Here is a 24,418-nt window from a genome sequence, read left to right as displayed (position 1 = left end):
ATTATCTCAGATTCTTTTGATTAGCTCTTTAGGCTTTGTCTATAAAGAGGACATTCAGAGTGAGCTCAGCTTAAATAAATCAATTGATATTAGTGGAAAAATTACTATAGAATATTACTCGGTGACTCATGCTTATTTCATTTTTTAAATCTCTTCATTGCAAAGGAAACCAAGATAGAAGAAAATGAGGAGGATCTTTCTTAAGGTTAGGCTTCTCTTTCACTAATTGGTCTGTTAATGAACTTGGTTCTCTCCCCATTTTCGTATAGAAAGCGTTAGAAGTAAGAACATCTGGGTTTTTTTTTTCCATTTTCATTTCTCGATTGGATCTTTGGCTTTCATTCTCGATTTTCTAAGATTTTCATTTTTTTATCTCATCTTCAAAAGAGTACTCAAATCCTCTTCCATTGGATAGAAGATAAACGATGACACACCCTAAAGCGATTTTCTCACAAGTGCCCAGTCATTCAAAAACCTTATTAAGATTTCTTATAACGTTCAGAATTCTTTCCTGCTCATGTGCAAACTTACCCTAAAAGATTGACGGTAGAGATCTGGAAATACCCGATTAAGAATAAGCCACATCACAATCTGCATAGCATCACCACATTATAATGAAAAAATGTGGTCGCAATGATTCTTTGAAGAATCAAAGAATTGCTTTGACTGAAAATTCAATTATTGAACACGTAGAAAACCCTTGCCTCAGCATCATACGTGTAATGACATCTACTTGCAATAGGAGATTGGATTTTTCATCGCATTAGTGTCATTTAATCCGGCTATCACCGATGGTGCAGTTGAATTCAAATGGTGGTGACAAGCTGATAAAAGTAAGTTATTTTGGTTCTCACCAAGTTTATTCCAGTCGTCCACAAAAACATTAGATCCATTCGTGTGATGGATCTAAATGCTTTTTAGCCAAGTCCAAGTTGTTATGGATTTTCATTGTGTTTATTCCCGAATTCATCAATTTTTCTAGGGCGCTGATATTTCTCCCCATCCCCCCGTAAACGGATAAAATCCCCCCTTTAACTGTTTCTGTGAGAGTGGTTCGCTGCTTTAGGATAAATTCACCCCTTTAAGGTTTTTCTTCTTGGGGGCGGGGATTTTATCATTTCCCAAGAGTGGGGGAAAATATCATTTCCCTTTTTCTAATGTTTGATTATTTAATTTGGGTTGAATTAAAACTCGAACTTTGGGCTCTTTTCAAATTTCTTTCATATTAGTTGGGTGTTATTCCTTTTAGTAATCAATTGTTATTTTATCGGCCCGTGCTTGCAACTAGTTCTGATAATGGCACTCCCAATAGTATTAAATTGTAATACCGTTGCAAATGATAGGCTTCTACAAGACTACAAGTACCCATTAAAAAAAGACTACAACTAAATAGAAAAGTGTGTAACGAAGGAATGGGACCCATAAGTATAAAACATGCTTAATGGAGAACCGTTGATCTGGGTGTAGACTTGTATCAATGGCCTCATTCTAGAAATCCTACACTATGTAATGGGTAATTTTGTCATTTTGAAAAACGTTAACGGAGAAAACTAAGCAATCCTCTATTTTAGGGACTTTTTGGCACTTTTGCAAGAGAAAACAGCCACCCCAGATTAATTAAATTAATAAGACAAAACCTTCTAAAACATGAGCCTATGTGGCTGTTCTCTCCTGCAAAAGTGAGCCGAGAAATGCAAATTTGCCTACAAACAGTAAGTATTTCGTATTTCTACATGGGAGTAAATTTCCACCTAATTACTGAATTACCCCGCTCGTTATTCTCTCTCGTTTTGTTCTGTTCTGTTCATTGTGGCTTTCTTTTTTGGGTAGTCAGAATCAGAAGCAAAAAAAAATTAATGGCCTTAGTTTTCAGCCATTCGTCATTCGTGACGTCTCAAGGAGAATTCTCGAAATTTATATTTCCTTCTAAAAGGAAAAGCATCAAACCAATCCTTCATCCACCTTCTAAATCTCTGAAACCATTTCCCAAAGCCATGGCAACACTGTAATTCCATGTTACTCATCTAACATTCCATTTTTTTTTCCTTCTTCTTGGGTTTTCCTTTCTGGGTTCTCTTGAATTCATGTGTTATTCTCTTAGGGCTACTTGATTTTATATTTTCCACTTTTATCTTTTTTCATGGGTTGATTGTGCTTTTGCAGTTCATGGGCTGATGGTGTTTTTGATTTTTTTTATTTTTTTATTTTATCTTGTTGTTTGTTTAGCATAGTGCAGGAGCTTCTTCCCCCTGTTCTGGATTCTTCCTCTGAGCCACCACCACTTTTTGATGGAACCACAAGGTTGTTTTGTTGTTATTGTAGAATCTGTTGTTTTGTTTCTTTGATTATAATGGGTTTTATTTATTTTGATTTCTGGAATTGTTCTTTTAATCTGCTCTGGTATGTGAAATTTATAAAATTCTAAATCAATATTTATAGCGTGCTGAGATGGGACTTGTTAGAAAAAATGCATAGAGATTTCGGATTATACTAATATAATAATGGAAATAAAGTAATGACAGCATGTAATCGGATAATAAACAGTAGAACGAATCAAAATGTAAAGAAGGAATGAACTAATCCCTTTAGAAGAGGAAGAACAAGACTCAGAAGTCATCTTCAATGTGGGAGAGAAAGGGAGGGTGAAGTGAAATGGGAAAATTGCCTAGTTGGCTATTTCTTGGGTAGATGGCCCTATTTCATAGCCCTTAGGGACTACCTCATAAGAAAATGGAGCCTAAAAGGAGAGCTATAGCTCTATGTCTCAGAACAACATGTTCTTCTTGCTCGAGTTCACCAACTCGAAAGATTGCAGTCATGCTCTGGAAACAACAACCCACAACTACTGAGGAAGAGCTTTGGTTTTACAAAGATGGTCCCCAGAGATCTCCCTCGTTCAAATTCATCAAGGCTAAGTTATGCAAGGCTCTGCCTAGTAATTGAAGTCGGGAAAAAACTGCTAGATGCCATCAAGGTCTCCACTTCTACAGGGGTTCATGTTCAAAAAGTTGAGTATGATTGGAAGGCCAAAGCCTGCATCAACTGTCAAGATTTCGGCCACTCAACCGATACATGCCAGAAAAATCAGCAATGCCGCGAAAAAATTCAATCTCAAGAATGCCAGGTTAAAATCCCCATACAGGAATGGCGGCCAGTTCAAACTTCAAAGTACTAAGAAGGTTATGGAAGACACCACAATATGAGGTGCTGAAAGCATCACCCCTCATGATATTAAACTTAAGAACTGCTATTCGATATTAGAGGACAGTGAAAAAGAGGGCCCAGAACGAGAGGAATCCAATGTATCACACAAAGAATTACAGGAAAAGTGTCACGCCCCGACCCCAAACTTTCTCTCCCTTTCCGATGCGGGATATTACAAAAAAGTCAAGAAAAAGGGTAGGAGGAGCAGAGTTACCCTCCCATGAAGGACTTGAGGGAGAAACTAAGGAAAGAGAAATGGATAGATCCCAGTTCAAATATGCCTTAGAAGACGAATTATTGACGAACCACAGTGACTCCGAAGGTGAACCATGGCAGAAGGTTCCAAAGAAGAAATACCCTCCCACTCATTGCCTAAGATGCTCCCAAAGATCCCAACATGCCTCCATCAAGCTAGTCGACCATACGGGTAATCCAGCGTATGCCTCTAGGATACTCCAGGGATGTGCACTGCCTTGACCAAAGGGAGGGAAAAACTTGAAAAATACAACTATATATATTTATAGGATTTGAAGAGGAACATTGAAGATACACTTGAAGAGATACTTCTCTTCAATTTAAAATATAGGTGACTTTTTGTATAAAATAAATAAATAAATTTGAATTTATAAATGACTTTTATTCTTAAATTAAAGACAGAATTCAACAGGTTTTCTTCGATTTAGGTCTGTTCAAAAGACTGGAAACTGTCCACTTTTATTATTATTTTAATTTCCTTCATGTGCTGGCTGGTAATTAGTTGGTTTCTGATTTTTCAATTTCATCATCTGACTACCATTTTGCTTTTCTTTTTGAAGGTTGTACATATCTTATAAATGCCCCTTTGCGCAGCGTGTGTGGATTGCAAGAAATTATAAGGTATTTTTTCAGTTTTCCTCATGATCATGTTTTAGTTAATTATTTTTCTGTCCTGCTCCCCAGAATCTAAATTTTGTGGCTTTCAAGCTTCTGTGAAACTTTCTACTGATTTTGTTCAAGTTTATTGGTATTGGGACAGAATGTTTGATTGCAATATAGGGTACTCATTACCTGCTAAATATAACTCTTCTTTCTGTGAGAACAGGGATTGCGGGATATCGTAAAATTGGTTCCTATTGATTTGCAGAACAGGCCTGCTTGGTACAAGGAGAAGGTCTACCCTGCAAATAAGGTGCTGTTCCTTTTTGTGTGTGCGTGCGTTGTTTTGGTGTTTGTGGGAGAGAGAGGGGGGGGGGGGGGGGGGTATGGGGGGTGCGGGTGTGTGTTGGAGATGCTATTCTTTGAACAATATCATTTCTCTATTGGTCAATTTGACATATATAACAGAAAATACGATGGGCATTTTTGCATTTTTCTTTTGTTTCTACTGTTGTTACAGTCTCTAGTTCATTTATTTGCTTATTTATTAATTTTCTTTCTGAAAAGATAGGATGACTTGCCAGAATAGCATACCTCTACCACTTTGGAATTTTTCAAGCAAACTACAACAGAATATGGAGATATCATTGATTGCTTTGGCAAGGCCCAATACATAAAGATCATAGAGTTGGTGGTGTGAGAAAAGAATTAAGATACCCACAAGCAGTAGAACCCGAAATCTCTAGAAAGTTCCCACAAAACCCACCAAAATAAAAATCCAATCTTTGATCTATGAAAATAAGACCTCTCTCCACTTAGACATGTTGTGTCAACGATGGGCCTAATTATCAATACAAAAATCACTTGAGTGAAATAAAAAAGACATAAAATGACTGAAATACCCGTAAGGACTTATCTTATTTTAACTTTATTCCATAATTGATGATCCCCACTAGGATCAATAGTCTCTTTCTGATTTTCGTGAGGGGTGGTCCCCATCATCATGGGTTTCATCAAGAAACTCATCGATTTCCTTCCTCCCTCTTTTCCTACATTTTTTCATCTTCTTCCTTTCCTCTTAAATTCCTTCTCTTTTTCCTCTCTCTATGATCAATTATCATTGACAGCTTGGTCTATGTCTATCCTGTTCCTACTTCAATCCTTGGTTTTTGCTGTTGCATGTGACATCTTAGGTCATATGACCCATGGAGGTATTGCACCGCACCCTTACGGTCTAGCAAATTACGATTGTCTGTTTTGTCTAGCAATACATACATGCCTCATCACAATTTTATCAGAGAGAGGTTTCTTTTCATCACCTTCATGACTTATGGGAGGGACTATTTGATTATGATCTTATATTTACCAAGCCCTCTACCTCTTAGTTGTTTTCTTATTACCTATGCTGAACCCCAAAAAAAAAAGGCTTCATATATGGTCTTAGAGGAGTTAGCTTATGAACATTGCGGTATTAGGCTGCTTGAAACTTGCGCTTGTGCACTGTGAGAAGTTTATTATATCCTGGACTTCTTTGGGCTTCATGGTTCCCTCCAAGTTTTCCTTTGAAAGCACTTTCACAAACCAGAACATCTTATCGAGAGTTGGATTATATTGAGTGCTCTCATTGCCATAACATATATTCCTCAGTTCTTTTCCTACTGACACCACTCCTGGAAATCAATATCGTTTTTAAGAACAGCACGACAACTGATGAAATGTTTTCGATGCCAATGCTTATCTGTGAAATCTGCTTCTTTCAGGTGCCTTCATTGGAGCACAATAATGAGGTCAGAGGGGAGAGTTTGGATTTGGTTAAATTTATTGATAGCCACTTTGAGGGCCCTCCACTTCTCCCTGATGTGAGACATTAAAAACATGTTTGCACCTTATTAACCCTTTAGTGCTTCATTATTTTGACCGTTGTTCTCTGAAAAAACTGTAGAATCCAGCAAAGAAAGAGTTTGCAGAAGAGTTGCTTTCATACTGTGACACCTTCAATACATCTGTGCGCAAAGCATTTTCCTCTAAGGGAGATGTAGAAAAGGAAATTAGTGAGATTGAAGACTTTATGTATTTTAAGTATTCAGTCTGAAAGCTAATCGAAATTTCTAGTTAAAGGCTGACTTTCGTTGATCATTCATGTCAGGTGCTTCTTTGGATTACTTAGAAAGTGCACTTTCAAAATTTGACGATGGGCCTTTTTTCCTGGGACAATTTAGCTTGGTAAATGATAACTTTGTTCTTTCAGTCACTGTCTTTTGCTTCCATGCATATTCAATTTTGATTGCTTTGGTGTTCCTCCTTTATCACCTGTATTTACATATGCTACTAATTTGGGTTTAAATTCCATGAAGCATTACAAACGGCAAATAAAATGAGTACTGTATTAATGTGTATTTTCTTCTTAGAATAATTTGGCTGCTACGCTCGTCTACGTATGCTTGGTTTTATAAGCAATCCTTGGCTTCTTGTTTCTCCAAGAGACCAAAATTCTGTCTACTATAACAGAGTAACCTCTAGTAGATCTTTTAGTGGTTGTATGCCCTACATGGTCCGCATTAGAGTACCCTGCAATAGTGATATCTATGGTCTTTCATCTCTAATAAAACCATCCATAACATATGGTTCCCACGATATACTTCATGATCATCTTTGTTACCTATAAGTTCTCTCTAAGATCATGGAGATGTTGGAAGAACTAATTACTGTGTATGTTGGTAAAGGTGAGATATGAAGAGAACCTACCGTACTTTGGCACATAAAATGATCTTTTATCTTTACCTCAGTTTTTTTTTATTTTAAATAGGAGGGGTGCTTACTGGTTTCCAATTCATTTTGTAAAATTGATGAGATCATCTCGGAAGCAAGTATGTTCATATAATGTTCATTTAGATGACCATTTGGAAGTCTCTATGGATGGTGGCTGCTCGTTTCAAAAATACAGGTGGAGTTTAGGCTTGGGCAACCCGATCACTAGAAATACAAATTTGTTGCCAAACTGGTGTTGGAGGTTTGGGGGAGAGGAAAGGGAGCTCTGGTAGAAAAATATTATCAGGAAATATGGGGGGTGGGGAGGGTGGTAGTGTAGAGAGTCAGGCCACACCTAAGGTTCAGGAGCATGACTGTCAATGTGTCTCATTATGCCATGCTTTTCTCAATCTTGTTAATGGATAGGGAGCTATTATTCTCCAAGTTTTATAGTATAGTTGGGGGGAGGGTGGTATGGAGTTGGGTGTTTCGTAAGAATCTTAAGGAGTTTGAGTTCACGTCTGTCTTTCAATTGCATAGATTGTTGGAGGACATGGTTCCTTTTATCTCCAACAATAGTAGTTGGGTTTGGGCACCCGAAGCCAATGGTGTTTTATCCAGTGAGTTATGGATAGAGGATTATTTGAGGCTTTCAAGAAACATATGTGGAAGTCGACCATCCCTTTCTGGATCCAATGTTTTGTTTGGATGGCGGTAATTGAGAAGCTCAACACTGACGTTGAGCATAATTTCTTGATTAACAAATTGATGCTTCATGACCCTGTGCATCAATTTGAGGACTGTGAATCATAGACGACTTATCTACACCATTATAGGTTGCATATAAGTCACAGTGAAATGCCTTTGTAAACAAGTGTGTATATACTATTAAGAATTCGAATAGGGAGAAGCGTACCTCGATTTGTGTCCGCAGCAAAATATCTATTGAAGGATTTGGAGAAGATAAATTGCCAATCTGTAGAAAGTATAGTGCCGACCACTTTTGATCCATGCCCTGTTCAACCGTGAGTCCGATGGTGCTTTCTTCCAATCTCCATATTCCAGAGATTGTATTTTTTGAACGATTGCCAGAAAGGGGGATCTCATGGCTTTTATAGGCTTCCCTAAAACCCTAAACCTAGGGTTAGGTCTCCCTGGTAAATTCTCAATTTGTAAGGGGCAAATTGGTCATCCCATCACCGGTCACGTAATTACCAATATAACCATCACCAATTGGTAATTACAAAGCCAAAGTGTGCACAACACTCAGATAGTTTCCCAGTCAATTATATCTATTAAACCCCCACCTTGAATTGAGGAAGGGGCACGGGAAGAGATTATGTGAAGGACCCTAATGCTGAACATAAATAAGAGGACAAAATCTTCCATTGAATGGCTGGTTTACAAACCTAGGCTTAGACAGATTCAGGAGAGGATTGAGCTTCCTGGTGGACTACAAGTTGAAGAGTTCATAATGGTGGGAAAAATAAGGACTCGAAGCCTAATACCCCATTCCTTCCAATGTTAGGAATGACAGGCCGGTTAAGACTACTTCCTTAAAGAGCTCCTAGTACAAGGACTTCCACTTCTAAATATAACAGCTACAACAACATTAATTCATTGAATCTCATGCATACATATAGTTCCATTATAGAATGTAATTCCTAATAGGAACTACACAGTGGTCATTCGCTCACTTCCTCATATGCTCTCCTTTCTGTTTCCTCACTCCCACTTTCAGATATTAATGCTATTCCACTTGGGCCCCATCCTCCAATGGGTCTCTTTGCTCAATTGTTATTGCTAACAGGAACTTCCACTGCTTTAGTTTATTTAAGACTCGTGCAAACAACAAGGGTCGGGAAAGGAGTTGATTGTTACCTAATGTTCCGTATCTTTCTTTAGATACTCTTATAATAACCAGTGAAAGCGTACTGTATTCTCAAAAGGAATGTAAACATGCTAAAAGGAAAAATGTGGGAGTAATCTTTTAGATCGGGAAGCCATCCCAACCCATATAAGTAGGGCTTTTTCATTCACTGGAAAGGATAAAAGGTACATCAGGTATAAGAAGGCACTCATACAGGAGCACAGGGGGACCGACCTATATTAAGGATGTGTTGACTAGTACCCACGATCCGGAAATATACGGATAATTGAAAAAATAGAAAAATTCCATGTTTAGACTCGATTTAAAGTGGGGGTTTAATAGATGTAATTGATTGAGAAACTATCAGAGGGTTATGCACATTTTGGCTTTATAATTACCAATTGATGACCAATTATGGTTATATTGGTATGTGAGTGGTGATGGGATGACCAATTTACGACTCACAAATTGGGAATTTACCAGGGTGACCTAACCCTAGGTTTAGGGTTTTAGGGAAGCCTTAGGTCACCCTATAAAAGCCATGAGATCCCACTCCATGGCAACTGTTCAAAACGTACGATCTCTGGAAGTTGAAAGTTAAAAGAGAGCACCATCGGACTCACGGTTGAACAAGGTATGGATTAAAAGTGGTCGGCACTTTACTTTCTGTAGATTGGTGATTTATCCTCTCCAAATCCTTCAATCGATATTCCGTTGCGCATAGGAATCGAGATACACTTCTCCCTATTCGAATTCTAACAATGGTATCACATGCTCGGTTTTGGAGTTTGGGGATCCATGAAATCCCTGGGAAATCTTCACTTTGGTGTTCATTATGAAGAAAAAACTGATTTGTTTTGTCCATTGAATTTTTATTTATGTGGTGGGAAATCAGTTCTGCGAGAACTAGAACTAGTGACTCAGATGAGGAAGATAGTGGTTTGCTGTGAGGAAGAAACAAGACATCTTAGTTTTTTGAGTTTTTTCTCGGGGAGTCGAATCAATTGTCCACAATTTTCTTGGGGACCCGAAAGTATAGGCCTCATCTTGGTTATTGATGCTACCTATGCCTGAAGGAAATTGTGGACTATTGGTTAACGTAGCTGACACCCCTATCAAAGGCATACAAAATGAGGGATTTCGGACCGGATTTGAACATGATTTCTTCTGAACAATTGGCAAGAAAGACGTTCAGTTGACGCGCACTTGCAATTGGATGGAGAATCGGTCTCGGCCATCCATTCGGATCAAGTGGACCCCTTCATCTGATCGTTTTTGGATTGATCCATGCACTTAAATTGAACGTGGGAATTGAATCGGAAATATCGGATCGGACCATGGAACTGTGATAGCTCTCCAAATATGAACATGTGAGCCCCACTATTAGATCGATGATCGTTCTCAATCATCCATATGGATTTAGTGGACCCCATTGTTCGATTTGGATTGAGCTTGAACATGGGAATCGTAACGGAACCATGTATTCGGACCATGGAACTATAAAGGCTGTCCAAACTAGACCATGAGAGCCACATCGTCAGATCGAAGATCGACTTGGGCCATTGATTCCGATCGTGTGGTTATCTTAATTGGATCGAGCTAGAACTCATGGTACACCAATTATTGCACGTGGGAATTAGATCGGAATTATACGATCGTACCACGGAATTGTCAAAACTGTCCAGACTAGATCATTTGAGGCTCAGCAGTCAGCACCATTTTAAATCACGCCATCTCCAACTGCTTAAGCTTTTGGAGTAATTGGTTGCTTTCACATGGTATCTGAGCAATTGGTATGGGTTCAAAACCTCTTGATATTAAAAATCAACATCTAATGGCCAACCCAAAAGAAGGGCCACATGTGCCACGTGTAGGCCAACCCTAAAAAGAGGGGTTGGCCTACACGTGAGGGGGAGTGTTAAAGTGTAAAAGATTAAATAACACCATCTCCAATGGCTTAAGCTTTTGGAGTAATTGGTTGTTTTCACAACAGAGATGTTGAAAGAGCTAATTACTGCGTATGTAATTGTTAAAGTATAAAAGATAAATAACTCCTTTCTCCAACAGCTTAAGCTTAAGGAGTTAATGTTTCGTAGGAATCTTAAGGAGTTTGAGTTCACGACTGACTGTCTTTCAATTGCATAGATTATTGTAGGACATGGTTCCTTTTCTCTCCAACAATGGCAGATGGGTTTGGGCACCCGAAACCAATGGTGTTTTATCGAGTGAGTTATGGATAGAGGAGGATTTGAGGCTTTCTAGAACAGATGTGGAAGTCGGCCATCCCTTTCTGGAGCCAATGTTTTGTTTGGATGACAGTACTTGAGAAGATCACCACTCGCGTCAGGCATAATTTCTTGATTAGCAAATTGATGCTTCATGACCCTGTGCATCAATCTGAGCAGGACTATGAAACATATTATATACACCATTATTGGCTGCATATAAGTCACATGGAAATGCCTTTGTAAAAGGGGCATTCTTGTAATTGGGTGCATATAAGTTTAGGGGTTTTTCTTTGCATTTGGGTGTCAGCCAGCAAAATCTCTTGTTTGCTTGCCAATGTAGCATCAAAATCTCTGGAGACTACTAGACAAGTTTCATAGATACTTATTGCATGTCTGGTGATGTAGCATCCATGTCCCCTCCTTATACCTTCCAAGCCAAATTTCTCAAAAAAGGTGGAATTTGACTTGGAAAAATTTCCTCTCTCTCTCTCTCTCTCTCTCTATATATATATATATATATATATATATATATATATATATATATATATATATTGGTAATGACAACCCTCCCACTACTCTACAAGGATGGCAACCAAACACTAATCACTATTCTACGAGGTAAATTCTAGGTAAATCAAATGTTTGTCTCCTCCCTCCCTATTGACTACTTATACCACTAATCTACAAGGCAACTACTTGCATCCAAACCGAGCCAAAGTGTATATAATTAGATAGGACTTTACCTTTATATCCCTTAGTTATTGTATTATAGTGAAGAGGGATTCTTGTAATAGTCTCAGGTGTTTAACATAAATCCAAGGACGCAGATCATGGAGGCTGATTTGAGTTCCTCATTTCTCTCATTTTTTATGTGCATGCCTTAGGGATTTTTGTCTTCCTTTTCTCTTCTTTGGTATTAGAGCAAGGGAGACCCATCATATGAAGCACTTTGGGTATTGGCAAAGGATCCAAGCAAGACTTCTTGCTACCTACCTCTTCTCACCTTTTTCTCTTTCCCCCCTGTAGATCTGCCACTCTATCAGATGCAGTGAAGAAGTAGTGATCACGAATTTGAGAATTAGAATCCTGCTTGCAAGTTACGAACACAAAAAATAAATCAAAAGGAGAAGACAAATCTACCTTAACTCTTAATGAAAATAAATTAAAAGTTTAAAACTCTCCATTGGCAAAGCCTAAATCAAACGTAACATAATAAAAAAGAAAGAGATCGGGTTCATGGGTTCCACGCCCTCCTGGTTCCATCAAATTGAATTTTGATGGATGCTCCTTGGGCAACCCCAGACCCGATGGGATTGGCAAAATATTGAGGGAAAGGAGTAGTACCACATTCTGGGAGTTTTCCAGACACATTGGTTCCACAAACTACAACGAAGCAGAAACTTAAGCACAACTAATTGGGCTAGGATATTCAAATTGAAATTTGGGGGTCCTCTTGTGGTGGAAGGGGACTCAAAGTGCTGTATGGTGTGGATTTAAATGGTTAGGGGACTATGGTGGTTGGGTCTGGTCAATAACAGCATAGTTAATAATGCTAGGGAAGGTAATTACTCATTTACTCATCCTATTAGAGAGGCCAACGAGATTGTTGACTCATTGGCCGAAGCTGGAGTTAGTCGGCTGGTTCTCATTGAGAGTCAATCTCTGCCTTGTTTGTAACTTCCGGGGCAGCTTCCTGCCTTTATACATTCTTTTTCTTCTTAATGAAATATCGTTGGTTCATTAGGACAAGAAGAGAGGTCTTTTGGTCAATTAGAAAGTTTTGTTTATAAAATCTTTCAATATCACAGAAGGGATGCTCCCATAGAGAACAGGGGTGCCAACATTAGCTCCCATAAATAAAATCCCCTAAGAAAAGATTATGCGTAAGGCTCTACACAATCCTTGAACTTTAACGTATCCTCATCCCTTCATTTTAATCTTTCCCTATTAATTGAAATTCACTAAACCAACCTTTCGGCCTTTCCTAAACCTATTGGAATTAATTCTAAAAATTAATTATATTACTAATTATCACTAAATTTTGGCCTACTTCGACGCCTGAAATCACGTAATCTGAAAATTATACACCACTTCCTTGCATAGATCCTGAAAACTTCTTAAAGACGAGCTCTGAATGACTTAAAATGGATAATCCTATGCCCTGGGGGATTTCTATATGAATTGGAAGACTCCCATCTTTTAATGTATCATTTACAGCAGAGCTGATCACGAGGAAAATTGTAAATAGTTGATCTCATTTAAATCTTGTTAACCCATTTTTAACAGATTGTTGTAATATCCCCACTTAAATAAACAAATAAATTAAAAGAAAATTACAACTGTGCCCCATACATAATAAATGCAACATTCAGGATATTTAACGAAGAACATGAAGTTTCAAACCCATGCCTTAAGGAATTTGAAGTTTGAAAGTTGCGTAATATGTAATTTTACTAATAATCTATGGTCATTTTTGTTTGAGTTCTCCATGTTTCTATTGCAACTAAATTAGTTTTCTTTTGAAACAAAATACTGGCGATTATTTTTATCCCAAAATTTCAAAAGAGCAACAGTGGAAATGTAGGTTTTTTTTCCTTTCTTTTTGTCTTTCGAATGTTATTTCCTTGATCCAATGTCACTTCTGATTCTTGAGTAAACATGTAACCTTCAGGTCGACATTGCATATGCTCCGTTTATTGAAAGATATCATCCCTTTCTTTTGGATGTAAATAAGTATGACATGACAACAGGCAGGCCCAACCTGGCATCATGGATTGAGGTATGTTCAAAATCATAAATTTCTCTATGCGATCTGGTTATAGATTGGTTGTCCTTTTAGCCTATTGTGTTGATTGACACATATAATCTACCATTTAGAGAAGTTCCGGTCATATATTTCCTTTTTATAAAATCTTATTGTGATCATACGATGCAGTCCAAAAATCTGGACGGTCTTCGTTGCGTAGCAGCAGATGCAATATTGATAAAATAAATGGAAAAGGGGCCCTTGAAACACAGTCGTAGGGAATAGAATACTTCGATCACTGTCGAAGGGGATGAGATTTACTTCGATCCCATTGAAGTCGAGTTTCTCAGAGCGAAACTATAAAATACTCTTGCAGGTGCTAATCCAAACAACCAAAAGTTCTCAAAAGAACTCAAAAAGCGCAAATCTCATTCAATAATATAAAAAAAAGTCTCTTACATTGCTTTCACAACATCTATTTATAATAAAAGAAACCCTAAAATCTAACTTAAGGCCTAAGCATCTAATCGTAGCCGTTCATCTAAAATAACATAAAAAAAATCTAAAACTTACCTAAAATAGTAATCCCGTGATAAAACCTACCACATCCTAAAAACACCCATAACTTTCTCAAATCATGCCCAAATCGCATCATCTTGGGCTCATTAGATAGGTTATCAAAAAACCTTTCTAGTTATACCAAATTAAGCCAAATGGGCAAGATTTGATGCCTAAAAAATAGGCTACAAATAAAGTGACGAAAGTAGAAGGAAAATAACAAAAGAATCGTTCCACGTCCTAACATTCTTGATGATTTTCGTCTGCATCATACTCCCCTAGTTCAAAAAAACTCGTCCTCGAGTTTTAAAGTGTCGAAGAACATTTTCCAATTGAATCCCTCAATGATCAAACCCTGCTTCATACTCTTCGAGATGAATAGATAATCTGTCACGATCTTGAATAGGCTTGAAGTCACGATCCACGGTAAGCTTGAGTGTGTGATCTAATAAAAACAGATCAATATAAATTGATGAAAAAATTGATTTATTGTTTTTCAGTTCACCCATCGCTTCAATCTCCATTAGTTCACCTAATATGTTGTTAGATCCAATTTCTCTTGATTATTCGTCATGATTTCAAGGGGCATAACAATCATCGCCTCAAGTGATTCGGCTATCACTTCGTCACCATTAAAAGATAATGACCCATGATTTGAACTTTTAACAATAATCAAATATCAATCTTCCGAATATTCATCATAAATTGGTGGTGAGTCCCAATTTATGATTTCTTCCTCTAGGTAATAATAAAACGATTTTAAGTGTGGCATTACCTCCCAATCTTGGCATTCTGAAACTCTCTTTTGAAGTGACCGAAGATACTTTATAGCCATCGCGAATCAACGCAAATTTCTTCTTCAACCCAAAGAAGGAATCAGCTCTGATACCAACTGATGCAGTCCAAAAATCTTGACGCTTTTCGTTGCGTAGCAACGGATGCAAGATTGATAAAATAAATGAAAAGGGGGCCCTTCAAACACCGTCGTAGGGAATAGAATGCTTCGATCACTGTTGAAGGGGATGAGATTTACTTCGATCCCGTCGAAGTCGAGTTTCTCATATCGAAACTAGAAAATACTCCTGCAGGCTGCAGGTGCTAATACAACCAAAAGAACTCAAAACGCCTTAAGGCAAATTTCATTCAATAATAAAAAAAATTCCCTTACATTGCTTTCATAACATCTATTTATAATAAAGAGACCCTAAAATCTAACTTAAGGCCTAAACATCTAATCGTAGCCGTTTGTCTAAAATAACATTAAAAAAAATCTAAAACTTGACTAAAACTTACCTAAATAGTAATCCCGTAATAAAACCTACCACATCCTAAAAACACCCATCACTTTCTCAAATCACACCCAAATCTCATGACCTTGGGCTCATTAGATAGATCATCGAAAAATCTTTCTAATTATACCAAAATCAAGCCAAACGGGCAAGATTTGATGCCTAAAAAAATAGGCTACAAATAAAGTGACGAAAATAGAAGGAAAATGATTAAAGAATTGTTCCACGCCAATGATCTTAACGTTCTTGGTGATTTTCGTCCGCATCATCATATTATAGTATTCATAGCCAAAGAATGTTTCTCTCGGATTCAACATGAAATAAAAAGAAATTAGCATGACTTCTTGTACTTTGAGTAATTTTGGTAGTTTCACGTGGAAACATCATCGAGGAAATTGCTTAGATAAATGTATGTACAAATATGATAGCTGGGGAGAGCCCTCATCTCTTTATTGGTTAGGATTTACAACATAAAGCTCGCAGCGTTGTGTTTAATCAAACTTTACCAGCCAAGAATGCTTATATCATGGGACTTTATGAACAAATTCTGGTATAATATAAGGCACGTTTGCAACCATTTAAGTTCTTATCAGCTGTATGGATTTATAGATGCACATTAGGCTAAAGTCTTTTGTAAACCACAACCACAGATCTTTAGTTTAAAATGGTTAAGCCACATACTTTCGGAAATCTGATAGAGAAATATTAAATGTCTGCATATAGGTTAAACTACATATGTATGCAGTTTTGTGGATAGATCTAGAACTAGATAACCCCTATCTATGTTGTATTAGACATGCCATGGCTATTTGGTATTGTTTCTTCCTTGTAAGAAATTTGACTTCCAAATGAAGGTGTTGGTCTCTTTGGCATATGGTTAAAGAGAAGTTATGCAGATCGCTCCATACTAATTAGACGGGGGGACTATGCAATTATCTTAATAGTATGTGGGGATGATATAGTCATCACTGGCAATGGCAGCAAGGCCATGCAAAATCTAAAAAATATCTTGGGCGGATGTTTGAAACCAAAGATCTTGGTCGTCTCAAATAGTTTCTTGGAATTAAAGTGGCTAGATCTAAACCAGATTTCCACGAAAGAAGAAAACATACAGAGGTCGAATGCGAGGACAATATCATTACGGTTCCATATGTTAGTGTTAACTTATCAACTTCTCCAAAAGTTGAAGCTTTTGGAGGGATTTTGGAGAAGTTGGTAAGTTAACATGGTATCAGAGCCAAAGGTCTCGAGTTCAAACCTCCCAGATAGCAAAAATCCACATGCGATGGTCGGCCCTGTTAAAGTAGAAAAGATAAATAACGCCTTTCTCCAACAGCTTAAGCTTTTGGAGAAGTTGGTAAATTAACATGGTATCAGAACCAAAGATCTCGAGTTCGAACCTCCCGGATAGCAAAAAATCCACGTGCGATGGTCGGCCCAAAGTGGGACCGCATGTGCCACATGTTTGCCAAATGGGCCACACGTGCGGGGTAGTGTTAAAGTATAAAAGATAAATAACGCCTTTCTCCAACAGCTTAAGCTTTTGGAGAAGTTGGGAAGTTAATAGGCCCAAAGTGGGACCACATGTGCCACGTGTTTGCCAAGTAGGCCACACGTGCGGGGGAGTGTTAAAGTATAAAAGATAAATAGCGCCTTTCTCAGCAATGTTGAGGGCGAGATTCTGGCCCATGACATCTATGCATGAAAGATTAGATTAGACAGGTGCCATAGTTTTTCTTTTATAGTTCCCTTTCATCATGTCTTGCAAATAACTCTTTCTAAATTCTTCATCCTTTTGAAGAAACATATTTGCTGTCGATTCCTTTCTTGTTAGAACATCTAAAGCGCCTCTGAGTTGACAGCCTTCAGGCAACACTCCATTAATTGCTTCAACCAAGTCTTCCTCCTTCCAAATATGGGGGCCGGCGTAGAGTCCTCTTCCATCATCTTCTCCAAATAAGCCTTTCTAGTTTTCTCATCCATTAGAAGAAACAAATTTCCTCTTCATTCTTCACTTAACAAAATTAAAGCCTTTGTGTGTATTCTTCTCCATTATAACATGCTCTTTCGATTGTCTCAAATAATCCTTATTCGTCCATCCCCATCTACGGCACCACCAGCATCCGCATCGCCGTGGGAGGCATCCTCTGCAACAACAGTATGGACAGCGTGAAGCTCTGCAGGAGCATGTAATGCCAGAGCAGCAGCATTCGGGGCATCCACTCCCACATCAAGTAAGGCACTTAAAGGTGGTGGATCATCTCCATAAATACAACCTCACAGAGCAAAGTTTGAGAGCTTTTTTTTTGTATTTGATTTTTTTAGATGTTGCCGTACCATCCTCAAACGTAAGCAGCATTGTACTTACATCCCAATGAAGTTTATCCCTTTCCTTGATATTGTTTCCGCTCTCTTATCTCTCGCTCATTGCTTTCATTTGGGGTTTTGGCCTTTCGTTTGGGACATTCGCTGAGTTCTCGCCGATTTGGGGATGGATCCTCCTGATAATATTAAGGAGATGATTCAGATGGATACTGTACCAGATACTGCAGTCCCTCTACAACTCGATATTGTACCAGATACTTTAGTTTCTCCACATCCCGATATTGTACAGGATACTGTAGTCCCTCCACAGCCCGGTGCCGGCGTTGCATTAGTACCACTGGAGGGAACCAATTCCGCTTCAGCCTGAAGGAAAAAAGGGCAAAAAGGTTATTTCCACTATTGGTAGTGGCATGAAAAAAAAGAAAGATCGAGAGGAAAAGTTTTTTGGCCGACATAATGACGGCCACTTTCATCGAATTGATGGTCCTTGCAAAATCCAAAAGCGAACAACACACTTGGGGACTCTGACTGGGTGATGATTACCAAATCATTAAATAAACAGTATTCTAATGCCTTTGTAAAAATGAGTCAAGTCAGGGAAAATATAAATCATTGGGAAAAATGTTCAAGGAGGCAAACAATATCAAGGAAAGGGATCAACTGCTTTGGGATGCAAGTAGAATGTTGCTTATGTCTGAGGATGGTACGACAACATCTAAAAAAACCAAATACTAAAAAAAAGCTCCCAAACTTCAGTCTGTGGGGTTGTATTTATGGAGATGATCCACCACCTTTAAGTGCCTTGCTTGATGTAGGAGTGGATGCCCCAATGTTGCTGCTCTGGCACTACATGCTCCTGCAAAGGAGGATGCCCCCCACGATGATGTGAAGTGCTGGTGGTGCCGTAGATGGGGATGGACGAATACAGATTTTATTTGAGGCAATCGAAAGAGCAAGTTATAATGGAGAAGAACACACAAATGCTTTAATTGTGTTAAATGAAGAATGGAGGGGGACTTTGTTTCTTCTAATGGATGAAAAAACTAGAAAAGCTTATTTGCATAAGATAATGGAAGAGGACTCTATTCCGGCCCCCATATTTTGGAAGGAGAAAGACTTGGTTGTAGCAATAAATAGAGCGTTACCTGATTGCTGTCAATTCAGAGACGCTTTAGATGTTCTAACAAGAAAGGAATCGATAGCTAATATGTTTCTTCAAAAGGATGAAGAATTTAAAAAGAGTTATTTGCAAGACATGATGAATGAGAACTATGGAGGAAAAACTATGGCACCTGTCTCCTCTAACCTTTCATGCATAGGCCTCGCCGGCCTTGATGTCATGGGCCAAAATCTCGCCCTCAACATTGCTGAGAAAGGCGTTATTTATCTTTTATACTTTAACACTTCCCTGCACGTGTGGCCCACTTGGCAAACACGTGGCACATGTGGTCCCACTTTGGGCCGAACATCGCATGTAGATTTTTGCTATCCGGGAGGTTTGAACTCGAGACCTTTGGCTCTAATACCATGTTAACTTACCAACTTCTCCAAAAGCTTAAGCTGTTGAAATATATAGGTTTATTTCAAGTTATTTAATGTGGCTTAAGTTATAGGCATTTTTGTCGTTTTATATTTTATAACTCGAGTGAATAAAAGAGAGGGCATGTCCCACAATGAAGGCATATAACTCTATTCCTAAGACTCATTCTTCTTAAGATATTATAGTGCAAGAAAAGAAATAAGTACCTCAATAACAATGGAGAACAAAACGCGAATAAACTACGAGAACATACTGATTCACATTAGTGATCTCAATATATCCCTTCAAAGCCTGTGTCCTCACTAAGAGTCTCATCCTGGTTAACTTTAACCTGCTCTAAGCTACATTTTCTGCAAATGAACTATTTCATCTTGTACTTCACTGAGATGAGAGTCCAGCCCAGTCTTTCCAGATTACATCATCCAAGGCTGTCCAGTTTCAAGATTGAGGAAAGTCCGACTTATTTTATATTCCTAAATATAAGTTTTTTATGTTTTTATTACCTCCATTCCAAATGTCTCAATGGCACTACAAAATACATGTGTCAATGTGTCAATCTGATTTTTCCCTTTGAATCTAGGAATCATTTGAATGAGTTCTTAGACAAAAGATTTCATCGAGCCTTTATAACATTGAACATGCTAAGTATTGACCTCCAATTTTATGCTGTGTCGCAGCAGGAAAAGTTGTGACTGTCATTTTCTTGATTCCCTGAATGCCAGAGATCAGCAAATAATTTTGATTCATTTGTTAATCAGGGAGTCTTGGGTTGTGGGATCTTTTGTATGGAGAGACAGGCACATATACCATGTTTCAGTATATTCCCATGAAACAATCAATGTCCCCCTCTCATAAGCATGTTCAATGTTAGAAAAAGTTTCTTCAATGGCTTGGGGCAAAACCCAGAGAGGACATAACCCTCCAAAGTGTGCCGATCCCGAGCCACGTGCTCGATACTTTTCTATCTTTTTCCCTGGTCTCAAACTTAACATTTTTACTGTTAGGTTATCTTTGAATTTGTCATCAAACAGTTTATTCTATTGTAGAGGTTTCTTATATACCAATTGGTATAGGTTTTAGGATTAGTTATTGGATTTCATATGTAGCAGTGTTATATTAATAAGGGGAAACAGTCATCTTTGTGAAGGCCAAAAAAAAAACCAAAGCCATTTGAAATCCAATAACCAATTCTTGGTAAGCATCTTACAAATTCATCACTGTCAACGAAACTCCATTCCTTCACTTGCACAACTTCACAGTTTCTCTGTTTCACAATGGTTATTATCAACATTATCTTCATGTCTTTGTAATCAATGGTGTAGGAGATGAACAAAATCAAGGCATACACACAAACCCGACGTGACCCGCAGGAGCTACTTGAAGACTACAAGAAACGATTCTCAGTATTATCCTGCACCTTGATGGCTTCAAATTGACATTGATTATTCAAATGAAAAAGAAAAAAAAAATGGTTTGAAATTTCTCAATTTTTTTGCAGGCTATGTAGTAGCTACTCAAGACATGAGAAATGCATGAATATCAAGTGATTTTACTCACACTGAGGTTAAGTCGGTGAATTACTGGGATATGCACCGAGTTGCTATTCGCCTTAAATAACATGGTTTGTTTAGATTGTATTCAGGAACTATGTGAATATTCAGTTTGACTCTTTATAAATAAAGCTATCCTAAAGTTCTCTAAATCCATGGCAACTTTTTTCTGATCCATGATTTTAACCCCTTGTTGAAGGTTGTTGAAGGTGGCTCCAAGCTACTGATTGGATGGTTCAGATGGAATGATAGATGCACAATTTCTGTTATTTGTCGAAATTAGGGACCGATGTAATTAAAAGGGTGCATTTGGATTGCCGGAATCAGGAATCAAAATTGGCATCCTATTCTGATTATGCCCCATTCTGGCACTTGGTTCAAATAAATGAATGGAATTGGGAGGGTGGGTGGATTTGATGTGAGAGAGCAAGAGTTAATCACAGATCATGTCTTTCGGTCTGAGTCGATGTAGAAGGGCAAATAAGGGGCAACAAATATGGGGGCAATGTGAAGTGACGCCGTTGTGCCCCCTTACATGATGGCCCCTCTCACGTAAGTTGATTTTAGAAGCTGGGCCTTTAAGAACGTAGAATTGCATGTGTTAAGCATAGTGCTAAGATCGGCGAGGCTAATTCTACGAATTAGATCGGTGGATGGGTAATTTTCGCTAAGAATCCCGCTCTCAAGCTCTATCCTGATCTGCCCACTCAATAGAGTATTGGTCATGTTTGTAACGAGGATTCATTTAGATCACTCAAAGAAAATCTCACCCTCTTGAAATCGGAAAATGAAATTCGATAGGCTAGGAGTTCTCCCTTCAAGGGGATATTCGATAAATACAGCTGGCCGCAGCTGCTCTCGTAGTTGGATAGTGGCAGTTATAGTTTCAAATAATGTTGATGATTTATTTGGTATCAGGCATCTCGTTTTAAGGAAAAGCCAACTCTTTGAAAAGAAGCTCGCTTTCCGACTAATTCTACTGATCATAGGGCTACAGACTTGATACTGAAAGACTTCACATTAGTCTTTGATTTCCCAGACTACTAGGTGTTGCACCACAACCTGAACTATCTAGTCAAATAGTGTCTTATCTATATGGATAAAGATAGGAAGGCAGGCTTTTTTATTCAGCCAAGAAGACTGAAGTACATCGAAAAGTCCCTCCAAGCTCAATCGTTACCTATCCCCCATCTCCATGGCCAGGCTGGGCAGGGGAGGAAATAGGAATAGATAGAGAATTCAAGGGAGTACGTAGGATTTCTTCAAATTTGAGAATATCGTACTTTTTGTCTAGGTTCTCGACACATTGCTCTATTTGTAGACAGCATCTAGGTGTGGGTGTCTACTAGCATCTATATCCTCACCCGAGAATCTGATTGTGCTTGTTCGGAAGTAGAGATTGAAGCAACCGAGTGCAAGCGGAGCGCTCTCTCTCTCTCTCTCTCTCTCTCTCTCTCTCTCTCTCTCTCTCTGTGGGGGAAGTAGATTGACTCTGCTTCGGGCCAGCGACGGAATGATTTGACTCCTGATTGGCAATTTTAGGACAAAATAAAGATGTTCCACGATGAAGGCACAACGAGGACGCCGACAAAATCAGTTATTCATTGGGAAAATCATTACAAAAATGCAAAGTTTATTCTAAATTGTGAATAAAGGGTAGTGATTTGAAAATTATAAAAAAGGTGTTGTCAAGTGAGAGAAGATGGCTTTTAGGACAAATATACCCCTCCTACCTCTTTTTTCCCTCCACTATTTCACCTATCCTTATACACTATTACCTTCTCACCTACCACCTTCTTCCTCAAGGCATTTCTAACGTGGAAAACTCCATGAGAAGGTTTTGAAGGTTGCCATTTACCTACCACCTTCTTCTTCGTCAAGGCTTCATGGAAGGTTTTTGAAGCTTGCCATTGCCATTGTAGTTTTGGAAAAAAACTCCATTGCAAACGTTTCCAAGCTCCATTGCCAATGTTTCCAAGCTCTAATACCATTGCCATTGTAGTTTGGAAAAAAATCTCCATTGCTTATTTGGGTGATAAACATAGCTTCTGTTAGGTTTAACATCTTCTCTTCATGTTTTTATAGTTTTTGTGCTTTGGTTTTTTCACCCTATTTATGAGACTCTTTGTTTGGTTGCAATGTTTATCTTGACCTCTCTCTATCTCTCTCTATGTATACAATCATGTTTGGTTACATGTTAGAATTTAGTGGTTCCGGGTATAAAATGTGGTTCGGGGTATAAAATGTGGTTCTGAAGTGGTTCCGATGTAGAAAATGTGGTTCCCTAGTGGTTCCGAGGTATAAAATGTGGTTCCTTAGTGGTTCCGGGGTATAAAATGTGGTTCCCTAATGGTTCCGGGGTATAAAATGTTGTTCCTTAGTGATTCCGGAGTAGAAAATGTGGTTCCGTAGTAGTTCCGACGTATAAAATGTGGTTCCCTAGTGGTTCCGGGGTATAAAATGTGGTTCCTTAGTGGTTCCGAGGTATAAAATATGGTTCCGTAGTGGTGCCAGGGTAGAAAATGTGGTTCCCTAGTGGTTCTGAGGTATAAAATGTGGTTCCCTAGTGATTCCGGGGTAGAAATTGTGGGGTTCCGGGGTACAAAATGTGGTTCCCTAGTTGTTCCGAGATATAAAATGTGGTTCACTAGTGGTTGTTGTGTATAAAATGTGGTTCCCTAGTGGTTCCAGGGTATAAAATGTGGTTCCATAATGGTTCCGGGGTATAAAATGTTGTTCCCTAGTGGTTCCAGAGTAGAAAATGTGGTTCCATAGTAGTTCTGACGTATAAAATGTGGTTCCCTAGTGGTTCCAGGGTATAAAATGTGGTTCTGTAGTGGTTCCGAGGTATAAAATGTCGTTCCGTAGTGGTTCCAAGGTAGAAAATCTGGTTCCCTAGTGGTTCCGGGGTATAAAATGTGGTTCCCTAGTGGTTCCGGGGTAGAAATTGTGGTTCCCTAGTGGTTCCGAGGTATAAAATGTGGTTCCCTAGTGGTTTCGAGGTAGAAAATGTGGTTCCGTAGTGGTTGCGGGTTATAAAATGTGGTTTTCTAGTGGTTTCGGAGTAGAAAATGTGGTTCCCTAGTGGTTCCGAGGTATAAAATGTGGTTCCGTAGTGGTTCCGGGGTATAATATGTGGTTCTCTAGTGGTTCCGGGGTATTAAATGTGGTTCCCTAGTGGTTCCGAGGTATAAAATATGGTTCCCTAGTGGTTCCGGTGTAGAAAATGTGGTTCCCTAGTGGTTCCGAGGCATAAAATGTGGTTCGGTAGTGGTTCCAGGGTAGAAAATGTGGTTCCCTAGTGGTTCCGGGGTATAAAATGTGGTTCCCTAGTGGTTATGAGGTATAAAATGTGGTTCCCTAGTGGTTTCGGAGTATAGAATGTGGTTCCGTAGTGGTTCCGGGGTAGAAAATGTGGTTCCCTAGTGGTTCCGGGGTAGAAAATGTGGTTCCCTAATGGTTACGAGGTATAAAATGTGGTTCCGTAGTGGTTCCGAGGTATAAA

At 38.6% G+C, this 24,418-nt stretch overlaps 1 protein-coding gene across 2 annotated transcripts; it reads left to right on the top strand.

The window, feature by feature from the left end:
* The first annotated feature begins 1,831 nt into the window (after positions 1-1,831).
* On the top strand, positions 1,832-21,065 carry LOC143873774 (protein IN2-1 homolog B-like). Of its 2 annotated transcripts, XM_077376835.1 has the most exons (10): positions 1,834-2,005; positions 2,227-2,301; positions 4,020-4,080; positions 4,286-4,372; positions 5,820-5,918; positions 6,002-6,110; positions 6,206-6,282; positions 13,577-13,684; positions 20,686-20,766; positions 20,862-21,065. In XM_077376835.1, the coding sequence occupies exons 1-10, from the start codon at positions 1,857-1,859 to the stop codon at positions 20,868-20,870; spliced, it is 855 nt and encodes a 284-aa protein (XP_077232950.1). In that variant the 5' UTR covers positions 1,834-1,856; the 3' UTR covers positions 20,871-21,065. The 2 variants fall into 2 exon arrangements, with proteins under 2 accessions (XP_077232951.1, XP_077232950.1); XM_077376836.1 differs by lacking the exon at positions 13,577-13,684 and having other exon boundaries at positions 1,832-2,005.
* Positions 21,066-24,418: the final 3,353 nt, after the last annotated feature.

Source organism: Tasmannia lanceolata, unplaced genomic scaffold, assembly GCF_043159265.1.
Source record: "Tasmannia lanceolata isolate RefF3 unplaced genomic scaffold, GAP_Taslan_0.1 ptg000002l, whole genome shotgun sequence".
NCBI classification, from domain to species: Eukaryota; Viridiplantae; Streptophyta; class Magnoliopsida; order Canellales; family Winteraceae; genus Tasmannia; species Tasmannia lanceolata.
The sequence above is the reverse complement of the archived record's forward strand: the minus strand, read 5'-3'. Positions and strand labels throughout refer to the sequence as shown.